We start from the raw sequence: 24,480 nt of genomic DNA on the forward strand, positions 1-24,480 counted from the left end.
ACCATTTTCTGGCCTCTATGTCTATCTAGTGGCTGTTCTGTCCTCTGACCCCAGATAAGTTTATTAGGATGCACAATATATTGGGGGACACAATATATCATAGTAATACATTTTTTTTTTTCCTTTTTGAGACAGGGTTTCTCTGTGTAGCCCTGGCTGTCCTGGAACTGACTCTGCAGACCAGGCTGGCCTCAAACTAAGAGATCCACCAGGCTCTGTCTCCTGAGTGCTGGGATTAAAGGCGTGCACCACCACTGCCTGGCAGTATATTTCATGACTAGTGTGGCTGCAGTTCTCTTCTTTAGGGGCATAACTTTCGCAAGTGGTGAGGAAATTCAAGCACAGTAACCTACTCTGACCTGACTCTCATGGACATTCCTTTCCTACACCACTTTTTATGATGTCTGGTGGCCTCCAAGAACTTCCAAAGGTGGCTTTGCCTGTGAGCACTGTCTTCAGAACTCTTTTCTGTCTGCCTTGGAGGACCCAGGCATAGTCACGGGCCTGTTCTTCCTGTCACCCCCCTCCGCCCCCCTCCCCTCCCCCCGCTGTTGTCCTGGTCCCATGTGTTTTGACTGGAAAATATGTTTTAAAATGATTGACTGCATTGATCTGAAGATTAGGATGGGAATTTTGGACCATTGTCTTCCTAAAAGAAATTTTATTTTCTTCTATCAGGTATCTGGGAGGTCAGCAGCCAGGAACCATCCTAATCCAAGTTCAAGGTCTGACTCTGGGTTACTGAGCTGGACAGAAGGACACTTAGCTGATGTTTACACAGGGTCTGGCTTGTGCACCTTTACCTCTCCACAGCAGGGTCTGGGAGGAGCTCTATTAGATCTCCTTTCTGCAGAGACTCAAGCTGTGGACACATTGCACCCATGGGTTCTCAAGTCTGGCTTGGAGTGAGGATAGGGATGATGAGGGGCATGGGTGTATGGGGGCAAAGTGTGAGCTTCAGTTTGCTCTGTGGTGGGTCCTGAGCGCCTGCAGCCTTGTTCTACAGAAGTGCTCAGTACATCTTTGATGATGAGTGAATGAGGGAGTAGATGAGCCAGTCTCAGGCAGTGTGTGGCTAAGGTCTTTTCTGGAGGCAGCAGGATTCACCTACCACCTCTGCCACCCCTCAAGTATGGTGGGCCAGATAAACCCCACCCAGAACTGCTTCTGATAGCAGCTCCAATGACTTGGTGGTGGATAGCTCAGGCTACAGACAGCAATCAGGGGATCCTTGGGGATCGGCTGCAGACCCCAATCAGGGGAGCCTTAGGGTCTGGCTGAAGTCTGTCAGGATTTGGTCTTAGGGAGCAGAGAGCTAGATGTGGCCCAGCTGGAGATGGATGGAGAATGGATAGATCCAGATAGGGGGACAGATGGAACAGGACAGTTAGGCTGCAGAACTGGCTGTTGGGGTCAGTGGGAGGCCACAGGTCAGCAAAGCAGAAGGTTGTGTGGGCCAGTGTGTGTGGGCCAGTGTGTGTGGGAGAATGGAAGCGTAAAAGGAAGTCTTTGGGATGGCTTTTTGTATTTTTAATGATTGAGACAAAAGATGTCTGAAACTGCAGAGTCTGGACAGACTACTTGTGCTTGACCAGCCGAGACTGGAACTCGGCCTCAGCTCGGGCCTGCTTGGCCAGCCCCCGAAGAGCAGACTCAGCTGGGGAGATTGCTGATCCCGGGAAGGGGAGAAAGCAGGGTGGCCAGCTTCAGGAGGCTTACTCTGGAACCTTGTGAGGAGCTGGCACTGTTCTGTTGATTTGAACAGGTTCCTGGGCCTCTCTCATTTCTGTCACAAGTCTGAGCTAGACACCAAGGCCGCCACAGTTTAGCAGTGCCCTCCCCCACCCTGAGTTTCTTTGCTTTGTGAGAGGTCAGGATGATATCCTGGCAGTTAGTGGCCACCCACACTGAGGCACGCACAGTCATATAAGCTGTTTCCTGGTGGGAGATGGCACATCCTGGCCTACTGCGTGGTGTGCCTGGGCCTCTGGGAGAATGAAGGTGGTACTTCTGACGGCTGCTCTTCCTGCTTTGGTCTCTTTGCCCTGGGTCCAGGCAGTGTGGCTGGGAAGGCTGGATCCGAAGCAGGTAACAGCCTTCTTGGGTAGCAGGTCCTAGGGCCAGGCCCCACTTTTGAGGCGTCATAGCTTTTGGATCCCCAAGAATCAGTTTGGACAAGCATGGATGGAGGGAGTTAGACTGCATGAAGGGTGTTGGAGTTCTTTGACTGTGCTTTGAGGGGGGAGAGCTGGGTGTCTCAGCTGATGCTTCCTCTAGCTCATTGGTCCCTGGTACATCCTCGCTGTGGCCTCCCGTGCAAAGGACTTCATGGAGAAGGACATGAAGAATGTGGAAGGTGTTATGGTGGCTCTTACTCCAGACAACAAGTTGAGAATTCAGTCCTCTAGGCATGGGTGAGTAGGCAACCCTCGAGCTGTGTGACTCTGATTTAGCTTCCGAGGCGGGAGCACCTTCACCAGAGGGGCTGCAGGCTTTGTCCATCAGGTTCAGGTAGAGGACTAGACTCTGCAGACCCGCTCCTGGATACACGGTTGGCTCTGTGTGCTCCCCACTCCCCTGTGCTCCCCAGGTTAGTCTCCTCTTTTCCCTGAGCTCTCCGGAGGGGCATGTTCCTGCATCTGTTGCGCATTCTTCTTTTCCGTAGCGGACTCTGCTCTGACTCAGCCACTTTCTGCCAGCCTATTGCATCTGTGTTCCTGGCCTCTGACTGCATGACTTGGTACTCCTTTGTTCTCAGTGCCTTGCCTGGCCCTGGTCAGTATGCAGCCCTTTTTCTCTGTGAGTCTTTTGGAACCTGTGGAAGTTGGTTCATGCATTTGGTCCTCAGGGCCACTGGCTTGGCCTCAGGAAGGAGATCACCAAGGTTTCATGCCAGTCTGGCCTGTGACTAGGCAGGAAGTATAGGCGGGACAAGGAGAGAGGAGAATTGGGGGAACAGGAAGAAGGACAGGGAGACACTGCCAGCCACTGCCAGGACAAGCAGCATGTAAAGATGCTGGTAAGCCACGAGCCACGTGGCAAGGTATAGATTTATAGAAATGGGTTAATTTAAGACATAAGAACAGTTAGCAAGAAGCCTGCCATGGCCATACAGTTATAAGTAATATAAGCGTGGGTTGTAATATAATACGTGGGTTGTGGGACTGCGGGGCTTGGTGGGACCTGGAGAGAAGCTCTCCAGCAACAATGGTGCCCAACGGCTCGAGTTTCCACCTTAAACCTGCAACTAGTCTGTGATAAAAACTAGTTATACCAGGTGATGGCGGCACACACTTTTAATCCCAGCACTCGGGAGGCAGAGGCAGGCAGATTTCTGAGTTTGAGGTTAGCCTGGTCTACAGAGAGAGTTCCAGGACAGCCAGGGCTACACAGAGAAATTCTGTATCAAAAAATCAGAAAATCCTGTCTCAAAACACCAGAAAACCAAAACAAAGCACACCAAAAACCAAAGCAAAAGACCAAACTAGTTACAGACATACTTCCCAGTTTGTTTTTCTGATGTTGGTTTTTTTTTTTTTTTTTTTTTTTTTGGTTTTTCGAGACAGGGTTTCTCTGTGTAGCTTTGCGCCTTTCCTGGAACTCACTTGGTAGTCCAGGCTGGCCTCGAACTCATAGAGATCCGCCTGGCTCTGCCTCCCGAGTGCTGGGATTAAAGGCGTGCGCCACCACCGCCCGGCTGGTTTTTTTTTTTTTTTAAATGTATGTGTGTGAATATTTGGCCTGCATGCATGTTTCTGTACCATGTGCATGCCTGATGTCCACAAGGGTCAGAAAAGAGCATCAGATCCCTTGGCAGTGGAGTTACGAATGGTTGTGAGCTACCATGTGTGTGCTGGGAACCAAACCTGGGTCCTCTGCAAGACCAGCAAGTGCTCTTAACTGCCGGGTCATTTCTTCAGGTCCGAGGGGAACTTTTTTTCTATGAAGTGCTTTTTAGTTCTGCACTGTATATACACCAGCCTTCGCTTCTGAGGGTTCTGGGTGCTGTGACATTGAGTGGGGAGAGGTGCTCCTTTCTCTTTCTGTTTCTGGAAGTCTTGAATCTTTGGTACTCCAGAATTTTGCCTGTGGTAAAAATGTGAGATGTACTCAGGTAGCTGGCAGGCCCACATGGCTTATGACCTTTGTCATGGGTAGGTGTCCGGGTAAGTTTTCTTTGTTTTTTAACTTCTTATTCTGTTCCTTTGATCTATGTATTTACCCAGACCTTGATGTGGGTTTAGGGCACCTCCTCGTCTGCTGGACCAGCTTCTGCTGCTTTTCCTTCTGAAGCCCCAGCATCTGGCCCTGTGGGTGTCCTGTTCCCAGGCGTCTGTGCAGACACTTGCTATGTCTAACAGACCCTGCTGCGCTTCTCTTGCATTTGCTCACCTCAGAGGCTGACTCCTCGGGGGACTTCTGGATAGTGTCTTCTCATCTGAACCACAGGCTGATGTCTCTTCAGCCCTCAGCACCCGACAGTGTGGATCCCTTGGGAAATGAAGGGGATGATAAGTGCTTCTCAGACCCCAGGGTGGGTTTTCTGGGTAACCCAGGCATCATGAAAGAGGTGAGCTCCCTTTGAGGCCTTCCCCCCAGTGGGGCCACGTGTGAGTCTCAGAGGCTTTCTTCCCATTGCTTCCTAGACCAGATGGATGTCGTCAGAGCACTGTGGAGCTGCTGAAGCAAGATTCCCGATGGGCGTTTGAGAACCCCTGTGAGTGTGACGTCACTGGGACCTCCTCACAAATCACCATGAAGCCAGCCCCTGTGTGTTCCCAGGCTGCAGTTGGTAGGGCCAGGCCTGGCAGAAGGAGACCACTCTGCTCCAGAGCCCTTGGCATAGCTCTGTGCACCATTAAAAGATCTGACAGTCGGGACCCTGGGGTCAATCCTCAGGGGAGAGAGGCCCCTGAATGGAGGTCTTAGACCTCATATTCTCACCCTTGTGTGCCCAGATGCCTGTGGGGGTCCTAATCTCAATCCCTGGGCTCCTTCATGAGTTCAGGGAGCAGGGTGCCTGGTTAGAGGCATTCTACCCCCATAGGATAGGACTGGGAAAGGGTGACCACTTGCTCTTCAGTCACCCCAGGCTGAGCTGGGGCAAACACTCCTCTGTCCATCTGTCTACCGGCATCTAAGAACTCCTTCTTGCTGGCACAGTGTAGGGGTCAGGGACCTGGGGACAGCTTGAGAGCTCTGCTGAAGTTTGATAGGGTCTGGTCCTGAATCTGCTTTCCATCTTAACGGCCAGTTTCGGCTCCACGCCTGGCTGGCATGATGGCCCTGTCCCCCTTGCTGCCCTGGGATCTTGCGTTTGCTCTCTAGCTCTTGGTGTGCTGGATTATCGGGTACTGGGCACGAACTTCAAGGACTATGCTGTCATCTTCACACAGCTGGAATTTGGGGACGAGGCCTTCAACACCGTGGAGTTGTACAGTAAGTGGGGACAGGCAAGGTTGCTCGGCGTCCCTGGTGCCCCCAGACACAGGTACTCTGTGTCCTAGCAGGGAGCATACAGGGACAAGCCCCAGCCACCCTGAGGTTGGCTAGGGATTGGGGTAAAGAAAGGGGCAGGGGACACAACCACGCTCTCCGCACTCTGACCGTCTCTCAGAAACTGCTCCTTTGTGTCCAGGTCGGACAGAGATGGCCAGCCGCGAGGCCATGCAGCTGTTCACCAAATGGAGCCAGGGTCTGGGCTTCCTGTCCCACCAGCAGGCCCAGCTGCAGAAGGACTGTGAGTGTTACTGGTACTGGCCATCGGGAGCACAGGCAGTTCTGACACACAGGGAGTGGCTGGATTGGTGGAGGTGATTGGTCTCTCGCTTTTACTGGTTTATGGGTGCTTCAAGGGATCACCCATGCCTGTCATAGTCAGGCTTGGAGGGGCAGCCTCCTCGGGAAGAGGCTTGTGGGTAGGGTCCTGGGAGCTGCTACAGCCCTGTTCCCACAACTGGCTTGGTTCTTACAGTCACGTGTGCACACAAGATCCTCCAGGTAGGCCACCTTTTCGTGCATCACTCTTGGCTCCCTGAGGAGCCTGGGACTCCGGGTGGACCCTCTTCAAAGCCTGCGTAGCCCGTGGCTCTGCTGGTGGAAAGGTCACCGAAGGTGAGGATAATGGCTGTCAGGAGTCCCACCCCAACTCTTGCCCTGGTTTTCAGTGAGTGCCACACCCCGGAGAAAGCACCACAGCATCCTGGCATCCTGGTGGAGGTGGGCAGGCACTGTCTTTGCTCAGTGGCTGGTTGGTCCTCTGCTCTCCCAAGAAAATAAAGTGATTTTACAAGGAAACCTGCCACAATGTGTCTTCTCTGGGGTGGGATGGTCCTTGTGCTGCGGGAGAGGACACCTCCAGAGAACACAGAGCCAGCTTGGGAACAAAAGAATTTGATGCACTAATGGCCCTTGCCAGAGTTCTTGAGCCTGAAGACAGGGCTGGTGGCTTTTCACTGGGGACAGGATGTAGTCACTAGAATGGCAAAAGCTGAGGTGCCTGGGCTAGACAAGGGCTATGTGAGTAGGTCAGGGGACTATTAAGGCAGCCGCTGGACCATCAGAATCCATGGATAGGGGGCCAACCACCTATGCACTGCCTAATAGAAAGGAACACTGAGTTGCACAGTAGGAGAGTATAGAGAACATCTGCCAACAGCCTAGTATCGATCGATCGGGGGCGCTTAGCATCCACAGGCCGCCTGGCAGGACACAGAATTCACAGACTGTCTAGCCGGGGAGGCCAGTATCTGTGAACTTCCCAGCAGGGAGATTCAGCCAGGGCTCTAGCTCTTCTTTCTCTGCCTAGGCTCTGGCTGCTGGTTGGGGGTGGGCATGGGGGATGATGGTGGAATCCCCAAAGGTCTGAGTCTGCAGTCCCTCACTACAAATGGGATATCTAGTCAGGAAACGGCAGAGTGATATCATCTATTGGGAAGTAACAGGGGAGAAGAGGGGGTCAAAGCTTGGGTACGTGTGAGTACTCTCTCTCTCTCTCTCTCTCTCTCTCTCTCTCTCTCTCTCTCTCTCCTGGCCTGGTCATCAGCAGCTCCTCAGGCACTTTAAATAGTCTTAGGTAGGGGGCTCCAAAGTTTATGCCCTACTGCTTTCCTCTCTCCTGTCTGCACACCTGCCCAAGAGGCTAGTCCCAGAGACACCCTAGGCTTCTGCCTCTCACCTTTGGCTAGGGTTATGGGAGTCCCAGGCACCCAGTGCCAGGTGAGTCAGCCCAGGCTGCAATAGCATGCAGATGTGTGTGGTTCTAGCCCCTCAGGAGTGAGGAAGGTGAGGACCAGCCTCCCTGTGGCCTCTGAGAATGTGGCGGTGTCCATCTTCAGGGCTCTCCCAGGCAGGCAATGGCTGCTGTAACCAACAAGGGCCAGGCTGAAGCCCTCAGAAGGAGGGGCAGAGCTTGAAGCCACACCTGCCCACTTCTTACCCCACCCATCCCAGCAGCCTGAGGCTCCAGGGTGGGTCTGACATCACAACAGGGCAGACACGGTGAGATACAGGTTTAAACTTAGAGCTGCCCCGGCTAAGGATGAAGCTGGAGACGGCCCTGGCCATAGTCCTAGTTCTGGCTGTGGCGTCCTGGACACAGGAGTTTTTCCCTAAGGAGGCCCACACTCTCAACTGGGGCAAGGTAAGCCACATGCCCCCTTGGTACCTTCATCAGGTACTAGGGTTACAGGGTACATAGACCAGTTAGGACTAGAACTCCAGCGGTGGGACCATCTGGGCTAATGCCCCCAGCAGGAGGACAGAACACGGTATCCATTGGATCCAGCTGTGTTGGTGTCCTCTCCCACCACTGCCCCGGCCCTGGGACCCCTTAGATACCTCTGCAAAGGAGTCAAGAGCTGCAAGAAGAGCGGGGTGGAGGGCCAAGCACTAGACGAGTCCTGAAGCAGAGGATTCCAGGTGGGGTGGCTGTGGGCACAGTGGCTAGGTGGACAATGCCAGTAGCATGCACAAGCACAGGGTTATTAGGAGCAAGGAGTGTGCAGCAGGGAAGAGCCGGTGGCCATCGGCTCAGGCACAAGTGGAAGGGAGAGGGGCCGGGCACGGGTGTCACAGGGAGGCCAAGAGGGAAGGAGCCTCTGAGGTGGGTAGGGCGGGAACAGCCCAGGCTTAGCCTCCTGGCACCTGACCAGCTAAGCACCAGCTTCTCTTCGGCCCAGGACAGGGTAGTGCCCACTTGCGGATACAGATGTAGTCTGGGTCTTGGGAAAGGGTCACTTGCTGGGTCTGTTCTCCCGCTGGGAGCTTGGACAGGCAGCGTGGTGTGGCAGCTCCAACACCGTCCTCGCCACGATGCCCCTGCAGTTTTCAGGCTTCTGGTACATTATTGCCATCGCCACAGACACCCAGGGGTTCTTGCCGGCTAGAGACAAGAAGAAGCTGGGGGCAGCTGTGGGTGAAGATGCACAAAGCAGGCCGGCTCAAGGTGGTCATCGCCTTCAGCCGGTGAGGAGATAGGGTGTGCCAGTGGTCCTGGTACACCTTTGCAGACTGGCCAGGGACGCCTTTCTTTCTGGAAAGAAAGAGCCCACAGGAGGCAAAGTGGAGTCCTGGAGGAAACAGACCCGTCGGGTGGTTTTGTGACCTCTTTCTCCCCTAAATCCCAAAGGGTGATTTGGGGTGAAATACCTGGCATCAAGGAGGGAGTGTTGGGAGTGGACCTTTCAGCTCTGGGCGGGCCTTTGCTCAAATTAGAAGATTCTCACCCAAAGTGGTCACCTTGGCCCCAGGCCCCCCATCCCTAGGCTCTAGGGGCAGAGGGTGAGTAGAGCTGGAGAAGTTGGTGGTAGAAAGTGATCCTCTGGCTGCAGCTCACAGCACCTGTCCCCAGGCCTCAGGGATGCCGGTCCATGGAGGTGACCCTGAAGAAGGACAGAAAGAAACCTGTGTTCAGGAATACCTGTGAGTAGGATGCCTGGGCCATGGAAAACAGAGCATGTGGCAGGCAGGCCAGGACACCAAGGATGGGTGGGCAGGGTGGCTGTGGTCCCAGAGCAGGCCTGGGAGGTGAGGTCAGTGAGAAAAGACCAGGCTGGACTGGCTGATGTGTTGAACACTGGGTTCTGGACTGTGGGTGGGCATGGATCCGGGCACCAGTGGCTAGCGGTGCTTCTCTTGCAGTGAAGGGGGGTGGGGTAGGGAAAGGGTTTCCATGTGCTGTCCACTGACTACACGTATGGCCTGGTATACCTCCGCTTGGGCCGTGGAGGCAACAACTACAAGAGCCTGCTGCTCTTCAGTGAGTACTGTGCACAGCGTCCCCTTTGGGTGTCAGGGCCGTGGTGGTGGAGGGCTTAGGGATCGGAGACACAGGACATAGAGGTGAGGGAGGGTGAGGGAAGACAAGGCTGGAAGGTGAGGCTGGCTACCTGGGAGGGAGGATGGTTGGTGAAGGGCGGTCTGAGAAGGGCTGTGGCGGTAGAGCCTGCTGTGTGGTAGGGTTGGAGGCGGCAGCAGCAGCAGAGCCGAGTGGAGACCGGGAGGGGTCTAGATGTAGGGCTGCCGCGGAGGACAGTGAGAGTGTTGGGGTGCTGCTGGAGAGGAGGTTGAGATGTGGGCTGTGAGTTCTGAGCTCTGGGAAATGGAGGGTTAGACTGGGCGGCTGGATCCAGTGGGAACAAAGGGCAATGTTAGGGAAAGCACCGGGGAGGGTGGATGGAAGTGATGTGGTGAGGAGGAAGGGCAGCAAGCCTGGGCTGCAGACAGGGGTCTGTGGAAAGAGCAGAGGAAAGAAAGGCGTGTTTAGAATGTAGCAGGCCTGGGCATGCCCAGGGGTATTACAGGGACCGAGGAGGCTCCCAGGTGTCCCCTGGCTGAAGAGTGACCCCATCTCCTAGCTTTGGAAATGGGGCACCGGCACAGAATGACAGTGAGTGGGAGCATGGGAGATTAGGATGCAGCCCTCCAAAGGTCATATGGGCATCCCTGCTGCTGTGATTCTGTCTCCAATTCAGACAGACAGAACATCTCTAGCTTCCTGAGTCTGCGAGAATTCCTGGACAAGTGTCACACTCTGCAGCTCACCAAGCAGGCCACCATCCTTCCGAAAGACGGTACCTCATGGCCTCAAGCTTTTATTCTCCTGCCCTCATTCTGTCCCATTAGACAGCTGGTCCATGTAGGACATGTGCATGCACGTGCATGAGTATTGTGCATGCATGCATGCATGTCTGTGTGTTTGTGGCGTCTGCAAAGTCAAGATGCCCAAATGTTCTCATCCCCCCTGGACCTGCGGGCTTCCTGTGAGCATTGGGTGCTCAGTGTCCCATGCAGACAGAGATGGCTCCTAGAACATACAGACTCCAACCGACACTCACAGTGGAGGCTGCACAGCTCTACCCTCTTTAGAGTCCAAGGCAGACAGGGCCAGGACCCTCGTATGGATTCCTGACAGAGGCGGCAGCCAGGCCTCTCAGCACCCTTGTTCTTGTCCACAGATTCCTGTGCACACACCATCCTGCCGTGACAGCCAGCCACCCTCTGCTCATCCCTTTGACTTGAGAGCCTTCCTGACCCTGGGAATGCTGTTCCAGATGGTGGCTGTGACATTCAGTGGCTTGTTCAGAGGTATCCCGTGATGGCAGGCCAGGGACTGACTGACTGCACAGACCCCGGGCTGTGATGGCTGCTTGCATCCCCCAATCCCAGCAAACTTCCAGCAAACTTCCACTAGCTGTGCTCACGGCTTTCTCATTGGTCCACCTGCCCTGGCAGTGTCCTGGGCTCCATTGGAGGCCAAGTCTGGCACTTTACATCTCTTCACCCTGGGGAGGCCAAGCTCAGACCACAGGCTCATCACACTCCCATTTTTTTCCTTTCTTTTAAAATGGGTTTATTTGGGGGGCTAGAGAGACGGACGGCTCAGTGGTTAACAGTACATGTTGCAGAGAACTCAAGCTTAGTCTAGTCCCCAGCATCCATATTGAGTGGCTCACAAATGCCTGTAACTCCAGCTCCAGGGGATCCAACAGCCTCTTCTGGCCTTCGTGGGCCCTGCACACACATGCACAACCTGCCCACATATACATATAATTAAAAATAAAAATCTTTTTAAAATTTTTTATTTTCATATGTCCTTTTCTGTTCTATTGTTTTGTTTTGTTTTTTCAAGACAGAGTTTTTCTGTGTAACAGTAGCTCTGGCTGTCCTGGAAGTCCTTTGTAGACCAGGCTGGCCTCGAACTCACAGAGATCTGCCTGCCTCTGCCTCCCGAGTGCTGGGTGCCCAGGAGTGGTCATATAGTAGTTCTGGTTTCTGTTTTTAGGAGTGTCCATGCTGACTTCCACAGTGGCTGCAGCACCCCTCTTTAGCCTCTGACCATTCAGCCATGTTTTGCTACAAGGAGCAGGGACAGCAGGAGCTCCTCATTAGGAGGCCTCCTGGGCTGGCTCACCTGCTCGCTGGGTCAGCTTTCCGCTTTTCATGTAACCAGCATCACTGGCTTTCTCCTCCTTGTGGGTGTCTCTCCTCCAGTCCCCGGTATGAGCATCTTCTTCCGTGGCCTCCTCACACCAGCAGGCTTCCAGCACCAGAGTAACTAACTCCACCACCGGTACCACTGGTGCTGAGCAGTCTTGTGTTGTCGATTTTCACTTCAAACCTACCATGTCGCCATGTGAGCAAAATGTTGGCACACTGACTCGGTTCTCTCCTTTCACAACGTGGGCGCTAGGATTCAGGTCGTTGGGCTTAGCAGGCAGCATCTGTATTTACTGAGCTACCCCTCTGACCTTCTAATGCTGGCACGTAGAACGAGCAAAAGTGTAGCAAGAACGAATTCCACCCTCCAGGAAATTCTCAGACGTGCCTCTAGGTCTTGCTGCCGACACCCAATGACCATAGTCTGCCTCTGCCATTACAAGTGGCTTCGGTTTGTTGGGATGGGACATGCCATGCCTTCCGGGGTATGCTGCTTGGGGAAGTCGGGCCTCTTTCATTTAGCTGTGATGCTCTGAGACCCCATGCTGATGAGCACATGGTCAGCTTTCCTCTCTAGTGCTGGCTGCTGGACGTTAACAGGCTGGACTTTGTGAGTAGCCTTTACACACAGTTAAGTCACACGGAGCCATTGAGGTGTTGCAGAGCAGGGCTGCACTTAGGGTAGGTTTGCCTCTGTTGCTTAACATGATGGTTCGTTCTCACTGGCTACCCTGTCACCCAGGTGTGGGGACTGGGACAGAATCCAACTGTCTCCAACGGTCCTGAGGCTTGCTCTGTGATGGACTGGGTTTACTTAAATATTTTTTGGCAAGAATACCAATAGCGAGTGACCTGTGACCAACCATGTCGATCGGCACAGGATTCTGTTTGTGCTGTTCACAGTCACCAGGCTTCTCCCTTGTAAGACACTTGCTCTCTGTGCTTTTCAGTTCATTACCTGTGTGTGTTCTGGTCACCGGCCTCTTGGCTCCAGGGCAGATAGACACGATTTCTGGCTTCTGAATGAAAACAGAAGCCCAGGAGCCCAGACTCACAGGAAGGCAGTTGGTGTCAGGCTCCACTGTTTCCTGGGAAGGATCTAGAACTTACGTGTGGTGGAAGGATGGCAGCTGACATGGGGCATGGACCTACACCCCTCCTGGGAAGGACTCAGGATTTAAGTATGGTGGGGTCCTGAGCACCCCTCTAAGCTTTAGGTCCAGGAATGCCATAGGGAGCTGAGCTTGAGGTCCCGTCTCTTCCTCTGATACCTTTGATTCTTCTCTTTCTTTTTTTTTTTTTTTTTTTTTTTTTTTTTGGTTTTTTCAGACAGGGTTTCTTTGTGTAGTTTTGGTGTCTGTCCTGGATCTCACTATGTAGACCAGGCTGGCCTCGAACTCACAGAGATCCACCTGGCTTTGCCTCCCGAGTGCTGGGATTAAAGGCATGCGCCACCACCGCCCGCCTGATACCTTTGGTTCTTATAGATGGTGGACAGGCAGAGTGAAGGACAGCCATGCCCTGTCATCTGGCCTTAATAATCTCCAGATTGTTGTTAAATCAGGGTGGGTAAGATTATCCTTACTAGGGGCCTCAGACTTCCAGGACAGATGCTTTCTACTGCTGGGCCCTTCCAGTGGTGGGGAGGAGGGAGAGAAGGGAGGAGAAAGGGGAGGAGGGGGAGGAGAAGAAGTGGGGAGATGTTGGGAAGAGGGAACCATGGAAGGTCCCAGAGGGGAGACACGAGTCAGTCAGTAGGTCTGGGTGCCTACATATGCCCCACAGGGTAGACTCACAGAATCTATCCCTCTGCCCTTGAAGGTAGCCTCCTTTGAAGCAGCCGGGTGGATGGGGGCAGAGTTGGTCCCAAGTCCCATAGAGCCAGCCTTGCACATCCTTATGCTGTTTGTCACAGTGAGACCTGGATTTCATATGACCCCGGTAAGGTTAGATCTACCTTAGGGTTCTGGGAAGGGCTCACAGCCACTGTGGCCTCAGGAGCACTTTCGATGCCATTTCCCTGACTCAGGTCACAGAGGCAGTGGCAGAGCTGGGTTCTCCATGCAGTGTGTGTGGCTGGAGAGAGAGCCATGCATAGCCAGGCCACAGGTGAGTCCATGGATGAGTGGATATAATCATAATACCAGACCACATGCTACCTGCTGCTGCAGAGACAGGAATTGAATCCTTAGGCTGTGGTTTATTTGGAGAGACCAAGAGATAGTCAAACGAAGTGGGTGTGCTGGAGGAACGCTGAACTCCGTGTGTGTGTGCCCTTCAGACCTCAAGATGAAATACAGGAAGGGGGAAGCAACAGCGTCATAAAGCTCAGCGACAAGGCTGACCACCTAGACAGAAGGACAAGATTTTGGAATGAATATTGCCCCTGTCATGGAGAGAGATAGCTCAGACAAGGCAGTCTCCCCTGGCTTCCCTGATTGCCAGCTCTCGGAGCAAAGCACAATTTAAAGAACCCATTACTGTCCCTGCTCATTGAGCTGTGACAGACAGCAGGAGTTATTGCATTCCAGTGACACATATGGGTGAACCTATGCTTGATTGTATGTAACATGACAAATGTTGGGGGGGGGGACAGGTGGCTCTTAGGTGTCCCCTCAGTGTCCATGTGAAGCTCTGGCTTGCAGTGGGATAATGAGGAGAAGGACCCTTTGGGAGGTTTCTGTTGGATGAGGCTGGGAAGGTGGGTTCTTACGATGGGAATGAATCAGTGCCCTGCCACATGAGAATACAATGAGATGACATCCTGCCAACTGGGAGGAGACTTCCTTCAGAATTCCATCATATGGAAGCCCTCTTGGACTATCACCTCCAGAACTTTGAGACACAAATACTATTTAGGCCTCTGTCTGGGACCCTTGGCTATGGCATCCCCAGCTGGTGAATCTACATACATGAACCCACCTTAAACCCACAAACTCTCAGCTTTTCCTGGGGGCTTGGTCAGCGTCGTCCCACTGGCCATTCTGAGTGTGTGTGGGATGATGAAAACCCTTCCTGTGGGAAGGTGGAGGAACTTGGGATGACAGAGGGAGCCTCACTCACAGGCCTGGACACTGTGTTCTGATGGAGGAGGCGTAATGACTCTGCTTGGTGACAGAGACAAGCTTTATTTTGAGTTCAACCCACAGGTCCAGGGCCTCCGGGATCTCTTCCTGCTTCCTAGATCAATGTGTCCCCCTGATTCCCACCCCCACCACCTCGCATGTCTGCTTTTCTGAGTAAGAAGCTAGACAGACTATTCTCAGTTTCTTGAAAGCCCTGACTGGGGTTTCTGCATTTCTTTTTGTAGTTAAGCCACAGGGCAGGAGCAGGTCTCATTGACTTCTGCAGAAATAGCTATAAAAGTGAGTGGCCACAGACAGCCACTGACAAGTTTGCACACACACATACATAACAGTGCATGCACCCATATTCATGTGTGCATTGCACCCTGACAAACAGCTGCATTAGCACATATGATTTATAGGCAGAGAATGCAGAGCCTCATGTTAACACATGCTCTAGCATATATAATGCACACACCCCATCTTTTGCACAGAGTACACTCACAGTGGATCACATACCTGCATGCACACTCCAGATATGTGCATATATGCAGAATTTACATATGTGCACCTGGACACCTACACAGGCACGTGTATATACACAGTAACCATGCATGCGTGATATATGCATATATATAATATACACATTCATTCACATGCATACATATTCATCCATACACATATTTGTATGCGTATAAATGCACATGCACTCCTGCTCGCCCCATCTCTAGCTCAGAGCAGAGTCTGCCATGTTAGCTTGCAATGGAGGAGGGGCTGTCCAGTGCCCCTGCCCCTTTCATAAAGACTGGATGTCTGGAAGGTTCTGTTTTCCAATTATAATCAACACTCTGTTGGGTTGTGGAGGTCTAGGTTGGGGTAGCGGGTAATAGGGAGCATCTTGGTGTCCAATGGCCCAGAGCCACAGGCTTGGTCAGTCTTCCTCTAGTCCCATAAGGTCCCTCCATGGGCCCAGGTACCAAGGAGACCCAAGTCTCTGATGGTCCAGTGACTTTGACACCATCTGTTAGGGAACATTCCTCCTTTTTGCTAAGGGGGACACCTGACAGTTGCACAGAGCCAGAAACAGGCTGAGGAGCCTCAAGGGAGGGAACCATAGCAGGAAGCCTGATGGTGCCACATGCCAGTGGGAACCATAGCAGGAAGCCTGATGGTGCCACATGCCAATGGAAACCATAGCAGGAAGCCTGATGGTGTCACATGTCAGTGGGAACCATAGCAGAAAGCCTGATAGTGCCACATGTCAGTGGGAACCATAGCAGGAAGCCTGATGGTGCCACATGCCAGTGGGAACCATAGCAGGAAACCTGATGGTGCCACATGCCAGTGGGAACCATAGCAGGAAGCCTGATGGTGCCACATGCCAGTGGGAACCACAGCAGATGGCAGTTGACTTCGGGCTGTCAGTCCACCAGGAGGAAAATCCCTGATGGGTGAGTCTCGGATAGACAAGGCCCCACAACCACAGACCCCAGAATGTCTTTTGCTTCTGCTGTGCCTTTACATATTCGCTGCTGCCATCTTCCTCTGGTCTCTGGCACGGTGTGAGTGGGTGTGGGGAGATCCCACTGCCTGTAATGTAGTGTGTTTATCTCATGGAAACATCTTGCTTCAGTGAGCATTTTTACCTGTGCATTATTATGAAGATGATTTCTTCCTAAGCTGTACTGTCTAATTGATAATAATAATGTTAGTTTAAATAGTTTTGATGATAAAAAATAAAACAAGGAAGTGTCATACAGCTAAACACACGAGTTTCTTTTCTTTTTTTAAATAATTTTTTTATTTAAAAAAATTTCTTTCCTTTTACATACCAACCCCTGTTCCCCCTCCCTCCTCTTCTCCTGCTCCCCCACCTACCCCCATCCCACCCATGAGTTTCTATTAAGGAGCTCTATAGCCTGTGGCTTAGGTTAATGATTCAGAAAAACATTTGAGTCCCAGTAGCCCAGCTAGTTTAAATTCTTCTACTGTTAATGTTGGGAGATGTGTTCACAGGTTTCAGAGTGCATCAATGCTGAAAAAAAGCTTTGACTCAGATTTTTTTTTTCCAGAGCTGAGGACCGAACCCAGGGCCTTGCGCTTGCTAGGCAAGTGCTCTACCACTGAGCTAAATCCCAACCCCAAGATGTTTTGCTAAACAGCTTTGAGGTGAAAAACCCGAGAAGACAATCTAAAGTTTTAGAAAGGCACATAGTTGAATGAGGAGCTCGTTAAGGTCAGGGAACAAGAACAAAGCAGCCCAGTTATTAGCTGATGTACTTTCCTTGCTAGGGTTGGTTGATGATCAAAGGTGAGGATTAATAATTCCTTAGATCTATTTCTGCCCTCAATCTCCTGATATAAAAAACTATTGATGAGTGGGTATGCACCCTAAAGATTTAAAGTAGAGCTGATTGATTGTTTTTCATGTATGAAAGTTTAGGTTTGTGGTTCCTTTAAGATTCCTTATAAGATTACCTTTCAAGATAAATAATAAAGTGATTGGCCCTTTCCTCGTAACTGCAATATGCAGCCTGACAAACAAAAGAATTGGCTGAGGAAAAATACCTTCTGCTTGCTCATATTCTGTTAACCTGTAACAAGTTACTTAGATGCAAATATATGTGGGTGTAAGGAGTTGGTCCTTAATTATGTCATCAGCCTGCGACGGCGTCCCAGCCTAAAAAGCGGGTGGGCCCTCTGTGCATCCCTCTCTTTCCTTTCTGCTCCTTCCTTCCGTCTGTCCTCTCTCCCCCCTCCCCCTCCCCTCTCTCTCTCTCTCTTCCCCTCTCTCTCCCAATAAAGCTCTAAAAAGGTAACTATGGCTGTGATTCTTCCAATCAGCACTCTCCTCCACCGTCATGGCTGCCGCGGGGCAGTGGCCAGCCACGAGGAGCAGCGCCCCAGCTTAACCAGCAGTCGGTTCTTGGGATGGCTTTGTTTTAATCATGTAAAGGAGATGAAAAACGCGTTTTTACCTGTATTCATTATAACCATTCATTTCAAAAATAGAATGTAACCACAATGTAATTCATAGATTGCCTGAAAGACTTTGTTGGGGTATACAAGCTGTAGAGAAGAAGTACACAGTAGAAAGATAAAGAAAGAAATCATCAAGAGCATATTTGTCTTTTTCCCCAACCCCCTCAGATTTAAAAAAGTCACAGTCCATGGACTCTGTGGATTTCCCTTTGAGCCCTGCGAGGCTGGAGGCTGCCCCTGCTACCCAAGCAGTGGTAGTCACAGATCTGGGGATGAGGTGTTAACTGTCTGGGGCATGAACCAGCGTGACTGGCCAGCCACTGCAGGGGGTCCCGGGCTGCAGAAGCAACCCTTAGTACCTGGGCTGTTCCAAACAAAAGAAATGCACATCTACAGACTCTGAGGCAATAACTGGGGTCCCAGGACTGTGCTCCATTGTAGGGTACTGGGGAAGGTCCTTTGGACTTCTCCCAACTCCTGGTGATGTCAGCAGGGTCCTCTTGCCAGGGTTATGTGGAGACCTCCTGGGTGTGCTGGATGACCTTGAGCTGGCAATGAAGATTGACAGCCTTTCCGCACTTCTGAAGCTTTCAGGGCTGATTCATTTGCATCCTGGGAATGTACTCCCTGGAAGGCAACCACACCCAGCTGAGGGTTTGAATTCTTGGAGTAGGAACTTTAGGTGCAGTTTTGGAAATGACCACTGGGGGGGGCATCACTGTCTACAGTGCTCAATGGATCAAGAGGAATCAGGGAAAAGTCCGTAGGGACATTCTGTGTATCTGCCTCACTTAAAGGGACCTTTATCTCTAGCATTCCAGAGTAGGGTGGGCCTCTCACAGGTGGGAGGCCATTCCTGGCATGTACACAAAGGCTGTGTGCCATTGTTCAGGGCTAGAGCCGAAAGGAGGGGTGTGGCCTTGGGGTCATCAGGGACAAAGGCTACCAGGAATCACCCATACCTAAATGTCAGCGATTGAATTGATGTATGAATGCACTGGGTCACTATGGTGAGATAATTTTTGGTTTTGTTTGTAAACATTTACGGGTGGATCTTCAAGTTCATGTCAGTTAACACAGTGAGCAACCACAGTGCTGTCAAGACCCTGGAGAAATGGAGACCCTCAGACTTTACGTGTGGGACTGTGAGATGGTACAGTCACTGTCCAAGCAACCCTCCAGCTCTCCAAATGTCAGGATGGAGAGGGATCCTGTAACCGGGCAAGTCTGTACCTAGGAGCACGGATACTGAGAACAGACGTCCACATGAAAATGGGTCTGTGAAGGTCCACAGTAGCATGGTGGAATCTGTGCTGATGTCTGTCAACTGAAGAGCAGACAGACGCATGAAAACCTAGAAGTGAAGATCCACAGTAGCATGTTTCCTAATAATCTCATGATGCAATCCGTGCTTGTCAGCTGAAGAGCAGATGAACATACATCTGGGGAGGGGGAGGGTTTCACCGAGCCACAGAAAGGAATGGAGTTCTGACACACGCTAAACGTTTGTAGGTCTGGGAAATGCTCAGGGCAGGAAGTCAGTCACAGGAGCCACAGCCTCCGGCCTTCATCTCTGTGACAGGGCACACACAGCTGGAGGCACCTGGCAACCAGAGCTGCAGGCTGTGAACCAGCTCCGAGCTTTTCTTCACAAGAAGGCTAAGCCAGCTGAAGACAGAATGCGTGACTCTCCAGAGATGCAGAACATGGAATAGTTGTCTGATACCCACTTCCCTGTGGAAGAGCCAAGCCAGTGGGAGCCAGCATGGCAGGATACGAGGTTGTCTCTCTACAGGTACAGACAACTGTATAATGCAGATCCATTTCCCCATAGGGGAGCCAAGCCATCTGAAGCCAGCACGGCACGGACATGAGGTTGGCTCTCTACAGGCACAGATAACTGTGTAATGGAGACTCGCTTCCCTGTGGAAGGGCCAAGCCAGCTGAGGCCAGAGTGACGCAGATCCGAGTCTGGCTCTCATGGAAAGCACTGCACGATTGTCTGAGGTTAGGACTTCCACAGTGTGGTGAGCGTGTCTTTTGCTGATGTTTGAAAGGTCAGTTGCTACAGCTTTAAAGACACATCCTGTTGCCTGTCATGGCTCCTTACTCAGGGCTGGAGCGGGCAGTGGTGCTGCCTATGATGGGCGGATGGCCGTTCTGAGCTCCACATCTCCCCTGACTCCTCACTATCCTGCACCTCCCTTTCCACGACATCCACATCCCCCTAACTGTTCCTTGTCATGGCACAGCTGTCCTCTGACACACAGCCTCCACACAGGGCACTGTCTGCCTCACAAGCTTAGCCCACAGCCTGAGCCTCTGCTCTCTGGCTGGAATCTCGGTATCGGGCCAGCTTTCGGGATGTCATGCTGGACTGGATGCTTCCTGACTCGATTCAAGGGTTCACTGGGTGGGCTTCTCTCACAGGTCTTCCTCTGGGATTCTCAGACATCCCCCATGTGTTTCTCTGGCCAGCCCCAGCAGCATAGACAGAGGGACAGGTCACTGTATATCAGTCAGAGCCTCCTTGGAGCTGGGAGTGGGTGTGTCGTGACTACTGTGGACACTGGTCTGAGTTGGAGGAAAGAGGGAGGAATAGATCGTGGGAAGCCATCAACAATGCCACCATCAGCCACAAAAGGCCCTGTTTTTGCCCACTCATACTATCCCAGTGTTCACATCTGCCCACATACTTCTGTTGTTCTTAACTCACAGGTCTGCACGATGCTTGGGGAACCTAACAGAGAACACAGCACATGTGAGAAGAGCCTCACGCCGCCACCCTCTTTAATAGTTGATAGGACTGTTAGGCTGAAGCTCCAGCCTCCTGCTCACTCACCCCATCTTCAAGGTGAGGACATTGGGAACCCCAGGGAGGAGATTTGGACTCATAGTGTGTATTTATTATTAAGGGAGGCTTCTTTCTTCCCACTGGCTCATGGGAGTTGGGATGGCCAAGGCCCATCAGGGCTCTACACTGATCCCATGGGGAGCCTAGCCATGGCTTTCAGATCCTGCACCTCCCCTTCTTGGGAGCAACTTTCCAGAACAAGGGTGCGGAGTGGCTGTGAGGAGTTCCAGCATGGGTGGCCCAGGGTGAGGCAGGCAAAGCTTCAGGCAGACAATGTCCATGGACATCAGTTAGCAGGCAAATGCACAGCACACAGGTTGGGCAACCTCCAGTCATGTTCCTGCTCATGTGACATTTGCTGTGACATGGCTCAAGGGGTCCTACAAAGTGTCCTGTATCCAGGTAAGCAAGGCCTGGGAGGAACTGAAGGAGAAAGCCACATGGTCAATTCAACCTTTCCCTAGGTGTGGCCTCCTCTGCACAGAGGACCATCTGGGACTGGTCCTGGTCCAAGAGGACGCTTGCCATGGCAACTTCCCTCCCATCCAGCTTCAGGACACTCTGGCTACTTTCTACTCCTTCTGACTCCCAGCCTGTGTCATACAGCTCCTGCTGGCCGCTGCCCTTCCCACATCCCAGCCCTGTGCATCTTTCCTCTCTTCTCAGAATCACGTGTCTCTAAACTCTGCTCCTTCCCACTGTCCAGGGAATGAGCTGGCCCAGTTCCTCAGACACCAAGTCCTCCCACCAGGCTTAACTGCACCTAGAGTCTTTCTTCCCTTTGCAGAAGTCCATTGCTCGCTCAACACATGGCTTATTTGTTGTTTCTCCTCTAGAATCCTATCAGATGATTTTTTTCTCCCTAATTAATGGGAGCAGGAAATTCACAAAACCCCAAGCTAACAATTCCATGTCATTAGCTGTGCTTAGGAGTGTGCAACCACCAATAACTGAGCCATCTCTCCAGCCCAAGACCCATCTTAAAAAAAAAATCCGGGAGCTGGAGAGATGGCTCAGAGGTTAAGAGCACTGGCTGTTCTTCCAGAGGTCCTGAGTTCAATTCCCAGCAACCACATGGTGGCTCACAACCATCTATAATGAGATCTGGTGCCCTCTTCTGGCCTGCAGGCATACATGCAGGCAGAACACTGTATACATAATAAATAAATAAATCTTAAAAAAAAAAAAAATCCATCACATTGCTGACATGGTGCAGGCTCCCCTCCAATGACTGAATTAAGGCCACTAAGGCCCCCTAGGATGGATCTGGGATGTTCCTGGAGCTACATAGGATTGAGTCTGGTTGCTCAGATTTCTGTTCTTGGAATGAGCCAGGCTAACTCACTGAATTCTGTTTCTGTTTAAATTAACCAGAATTCAATCCTGGTATTTGGAGTCAACGACCCTGATAGTTCTAGAAGCTTATGAAGGAAAAGCAAACCTGGGCTGGAGACACGGCTCAGTGGCTCTGAGCACCTGCTGCTCTTATCAGTGTTGATCCCAGCACCCACAGCACAACTCAGAACTGTCTGTAACTCCAGGCCCAGAAGATCTGATACCCTCCTCTGGCCTCAGCAGGCACCAGGCACACATGTGGTCCACGGGTACATACACAGGCAAAAGACTCATGCAACATAGAAATAAATAAAAAATTAAAAATCATAAAATACATAAATCCTTAAAAAAAAAATAAAAAAGGAAAGCAGGTCTCCCCCAGGGCAACAGTTCATGGGGACAGACCATTGTGCTCACAAGAGCCAAGAGGAGACTCTGCCCGCAGCACACTATGCCAGCCACTGCAGCAGAACTTCCCGAGAGTGGAAGAGTTCATTCAGGAAGCAGCCAGGCTGGAGGAGTGGGGACAGGGAGGTTGATGAGACAAAGAGGTGGAGTCCTGTGGTGTGGGGGAGAGGCTGGAGGTGAGAAAGGCAGCCATGAGTCAGCCCTTGCACACTTAGAAATGGTCATGGTTCTCTGTGTGACTCACAATCAGAAAAGAGTGGCAGCGCCACAGTCCAAACATGGGTGGTCGGGTGCCTGATGTCAGCCATCAGACAGCCACCCAGGCGAAAGAGAGGAACAAGTGATTTCACGGAGGACTGCCAAATCCCTGGGAGCGATCTGGGCAAGAGTGGTCAGAGGCGTTGTCTACAGCAGAACTGTCCAACTCTATAGGGACTAATAACACACTTCTCCTAAATTAGTGCTGCTAAAAATCAATGAAAAGCAAGTAGAACTACAGAGTTTATTCAAGACTTCCTCAGTGTCAGGAGCAGCTCCAGTCCTCAGAGCAGTAGGAGAGGATTTAGCTATGAAAGGAGTGAACTTCTGAACCATGCTGAAACATGAATGAACCTCAGGGGACAGACACAGTAGACAAGCTGCAGGACTCCATCTACACAAAGTGTCAGCTGCTGGGTGGTGGTGGTGCACACCTTTAATGCCAGCACTCAGGAGGCAGAAGCATGTGGATCTCTGTGAGTTCGAGGCCAGCCTGGTCTACATAGTTCCAGAACAGCCTGAGCTGCATAATGAGACCCTATTTCAAACTAACTAACTAGCTAACTAGCTAGCTAGCTAGCTAACTAACTAACTAACTAACTAACTAACTAACTAACAAACTAAATTGTCCTCTGGAGAAAGGTCTTCTCAAATCCATTGTCTATTATTAATTAGGTTTATCCATGAGTTACCATTGTTTTACTGACATTAGATCCTCATCAGATGTACAATTTGCACATATTTCTCACAGTCTATCCTGTCATTTAATTTCATTCACAGAATCTTTCTTTAAAATATTTATTATTATTTATTTGTATGTATGTATCTGTGAGTGTATAAGCATACATAAATGCAGTTCCCCTAAGAGGCCAGAAGAGGGTGCCAGATTTCCTGGAGCAGCAGTTACAGGCAGTTAGCTCACCACCAGTGAGCCATCTGATGGTGCTGGGATTGGACTTGAGTCCTCTGGAAGAGAAGCAAGTGCTCTGAACTACTGAGTCATCTCTCCAGCTCCTTCAGAGTCCCTTGGTGACCCCCAGTTTTACACACTGCACACTGATGAAGTCCAATCTGCCTCTATCTCCTTTTATTTTCTGTCTTGTCAAAGCCATGGTCAGAGGTTTATACTTTCTATGTGTTTTGGTTTTAGCTCCTGCATTCAGGCCAGGCCCATTTCAAGTAAATCTGTACAATAATGTGAGGTCTGAGTTCCTTCTTTTGCAGGTGGATGTCAATTGTCCCAGGGACATATTAAAGCCGTCCTTTTCCTCTTGTGTTTGTGCTCCAATCCATAAAAATGATTTTGCGGATTCTTTCCCGTTTACTCTTTATTTGGGTGGGTATATAAGTCCATGCCTTGTTCTTCCCTTCTGCCCAGACAGGCAACGTTACACCATCATTCTTGCCTGGATCACTGTGTTTTTTTCCAGCTGTTACGCTTGCTGCCTCCAATCCATTCATAATACAACACCTGGAAGGACTCTAAAATGTACCACATGTTGCCTGTATCAAAGCCCTCCAGTTCTCCCTGTCTCTCCCAGAGAATATATTCTATATATCCTTACAGTGGCCCACAGCCACCCTTGCTGGCCCTGCCCTCTTGGTGACCTGGTCTTTGCCCAGTCTTCTCAGGTGTCCTCTGCTGTAGATGTCCTGCCCTCCAGTCTGTTTTTGGAAGCAGTCCAGCTCTCTGCCCCAGGTCTGTACCCTGTGTTCCTCCCATGTTGTTCCTGAACCATTTCCTTCACTGAAGTCAATTTTGTGTTCAAATGTCACCTTGGTGAGGTTGTCTCAGACAATTCCACTTAAAGTACAAACACTACCCCCCGCCCCCGCCCCCTGTCAACACTCTCTGAACAACTTGTTCCGTTTGATTTTCCCCATAACATTTGTGACCTTTTAAATAATTTATAATTCCATGAATCAGGGTTCAATCAGGAGACACAATGGTACAGTAGACAGAACAGGAACGGTTTATGTAATGAGCAATTAACAGTACAAATGTAAAGAGAGCTCTAAAGAACAGCTTGAAGTTGTAGGAGGTGGTTTGGGGGTGGAAGCCCATCCACAGGGTTTGGTTCAGACCTGGTGGGAAAAGGTGTGGCTGCAGCCCAGGGTCTCTGGCTGGGCCAGGGCTGG

General features: G+C 51.3%; 2 protein-coding genes across 2 annotated transcripts; both read left to right on the forward strand.

The window, feature by feature from the left end:
- Positions 1-1,995: 1,995 nt before the first annotated feature.
- Positions 1,996-6,081, forward strand: Lcn6 (lipocalin 6). The gene is made up of 6 exons (XM_059258806.1): positions 1,996-2,088; positions 2,278-2,414; positions 4,647-4,717; positions 5,329-5,439; positions 5,639-5,740; positions 5,975-6,081. The coding sequence occupies exons 1-6, from the start codon at positions 1,996-1,998 to the stop codon at positions 6,079-6,081; spliced, it is 621 nt and encodes a 206-aa protein (XP_059114789.1).
- Positions 6,082-7,540: 1,459 nt separating this feature from the next.
- Lcn10 (lipocalin 10) lies at positions 7,541-10,486 on the forward strand. Its single transcript, XM_059259109.1, is given in 7 exon segments — positions 7,541-7,642; positions 8,326-8,415; positions 8,417-8,466; positions 8,852-8,926; positions 9,147-9,259; positions 9,975-10,073; positions 10,458-10,486. Coding segments are annotated over 7 exon segments (558 nt in total).
- The last annotated feature ends 13,994 nt before the right edge of the window (positions 10,487-24,480 follow it).

Source organism: Peromyscus eremicus, chromosome 4 (genome assembly GCF_949786415.1).
Source record: "Peromyscus eremicus chromosome 4, PerEre_H2_v1, whole genome shotgun sequence".
Lineage (NCBI taxonomy): Eukaryota > Metazoa > Chordata > Mammalia > Rodentia > Cricetidae > Peromyscus > Peromyscus eremicus.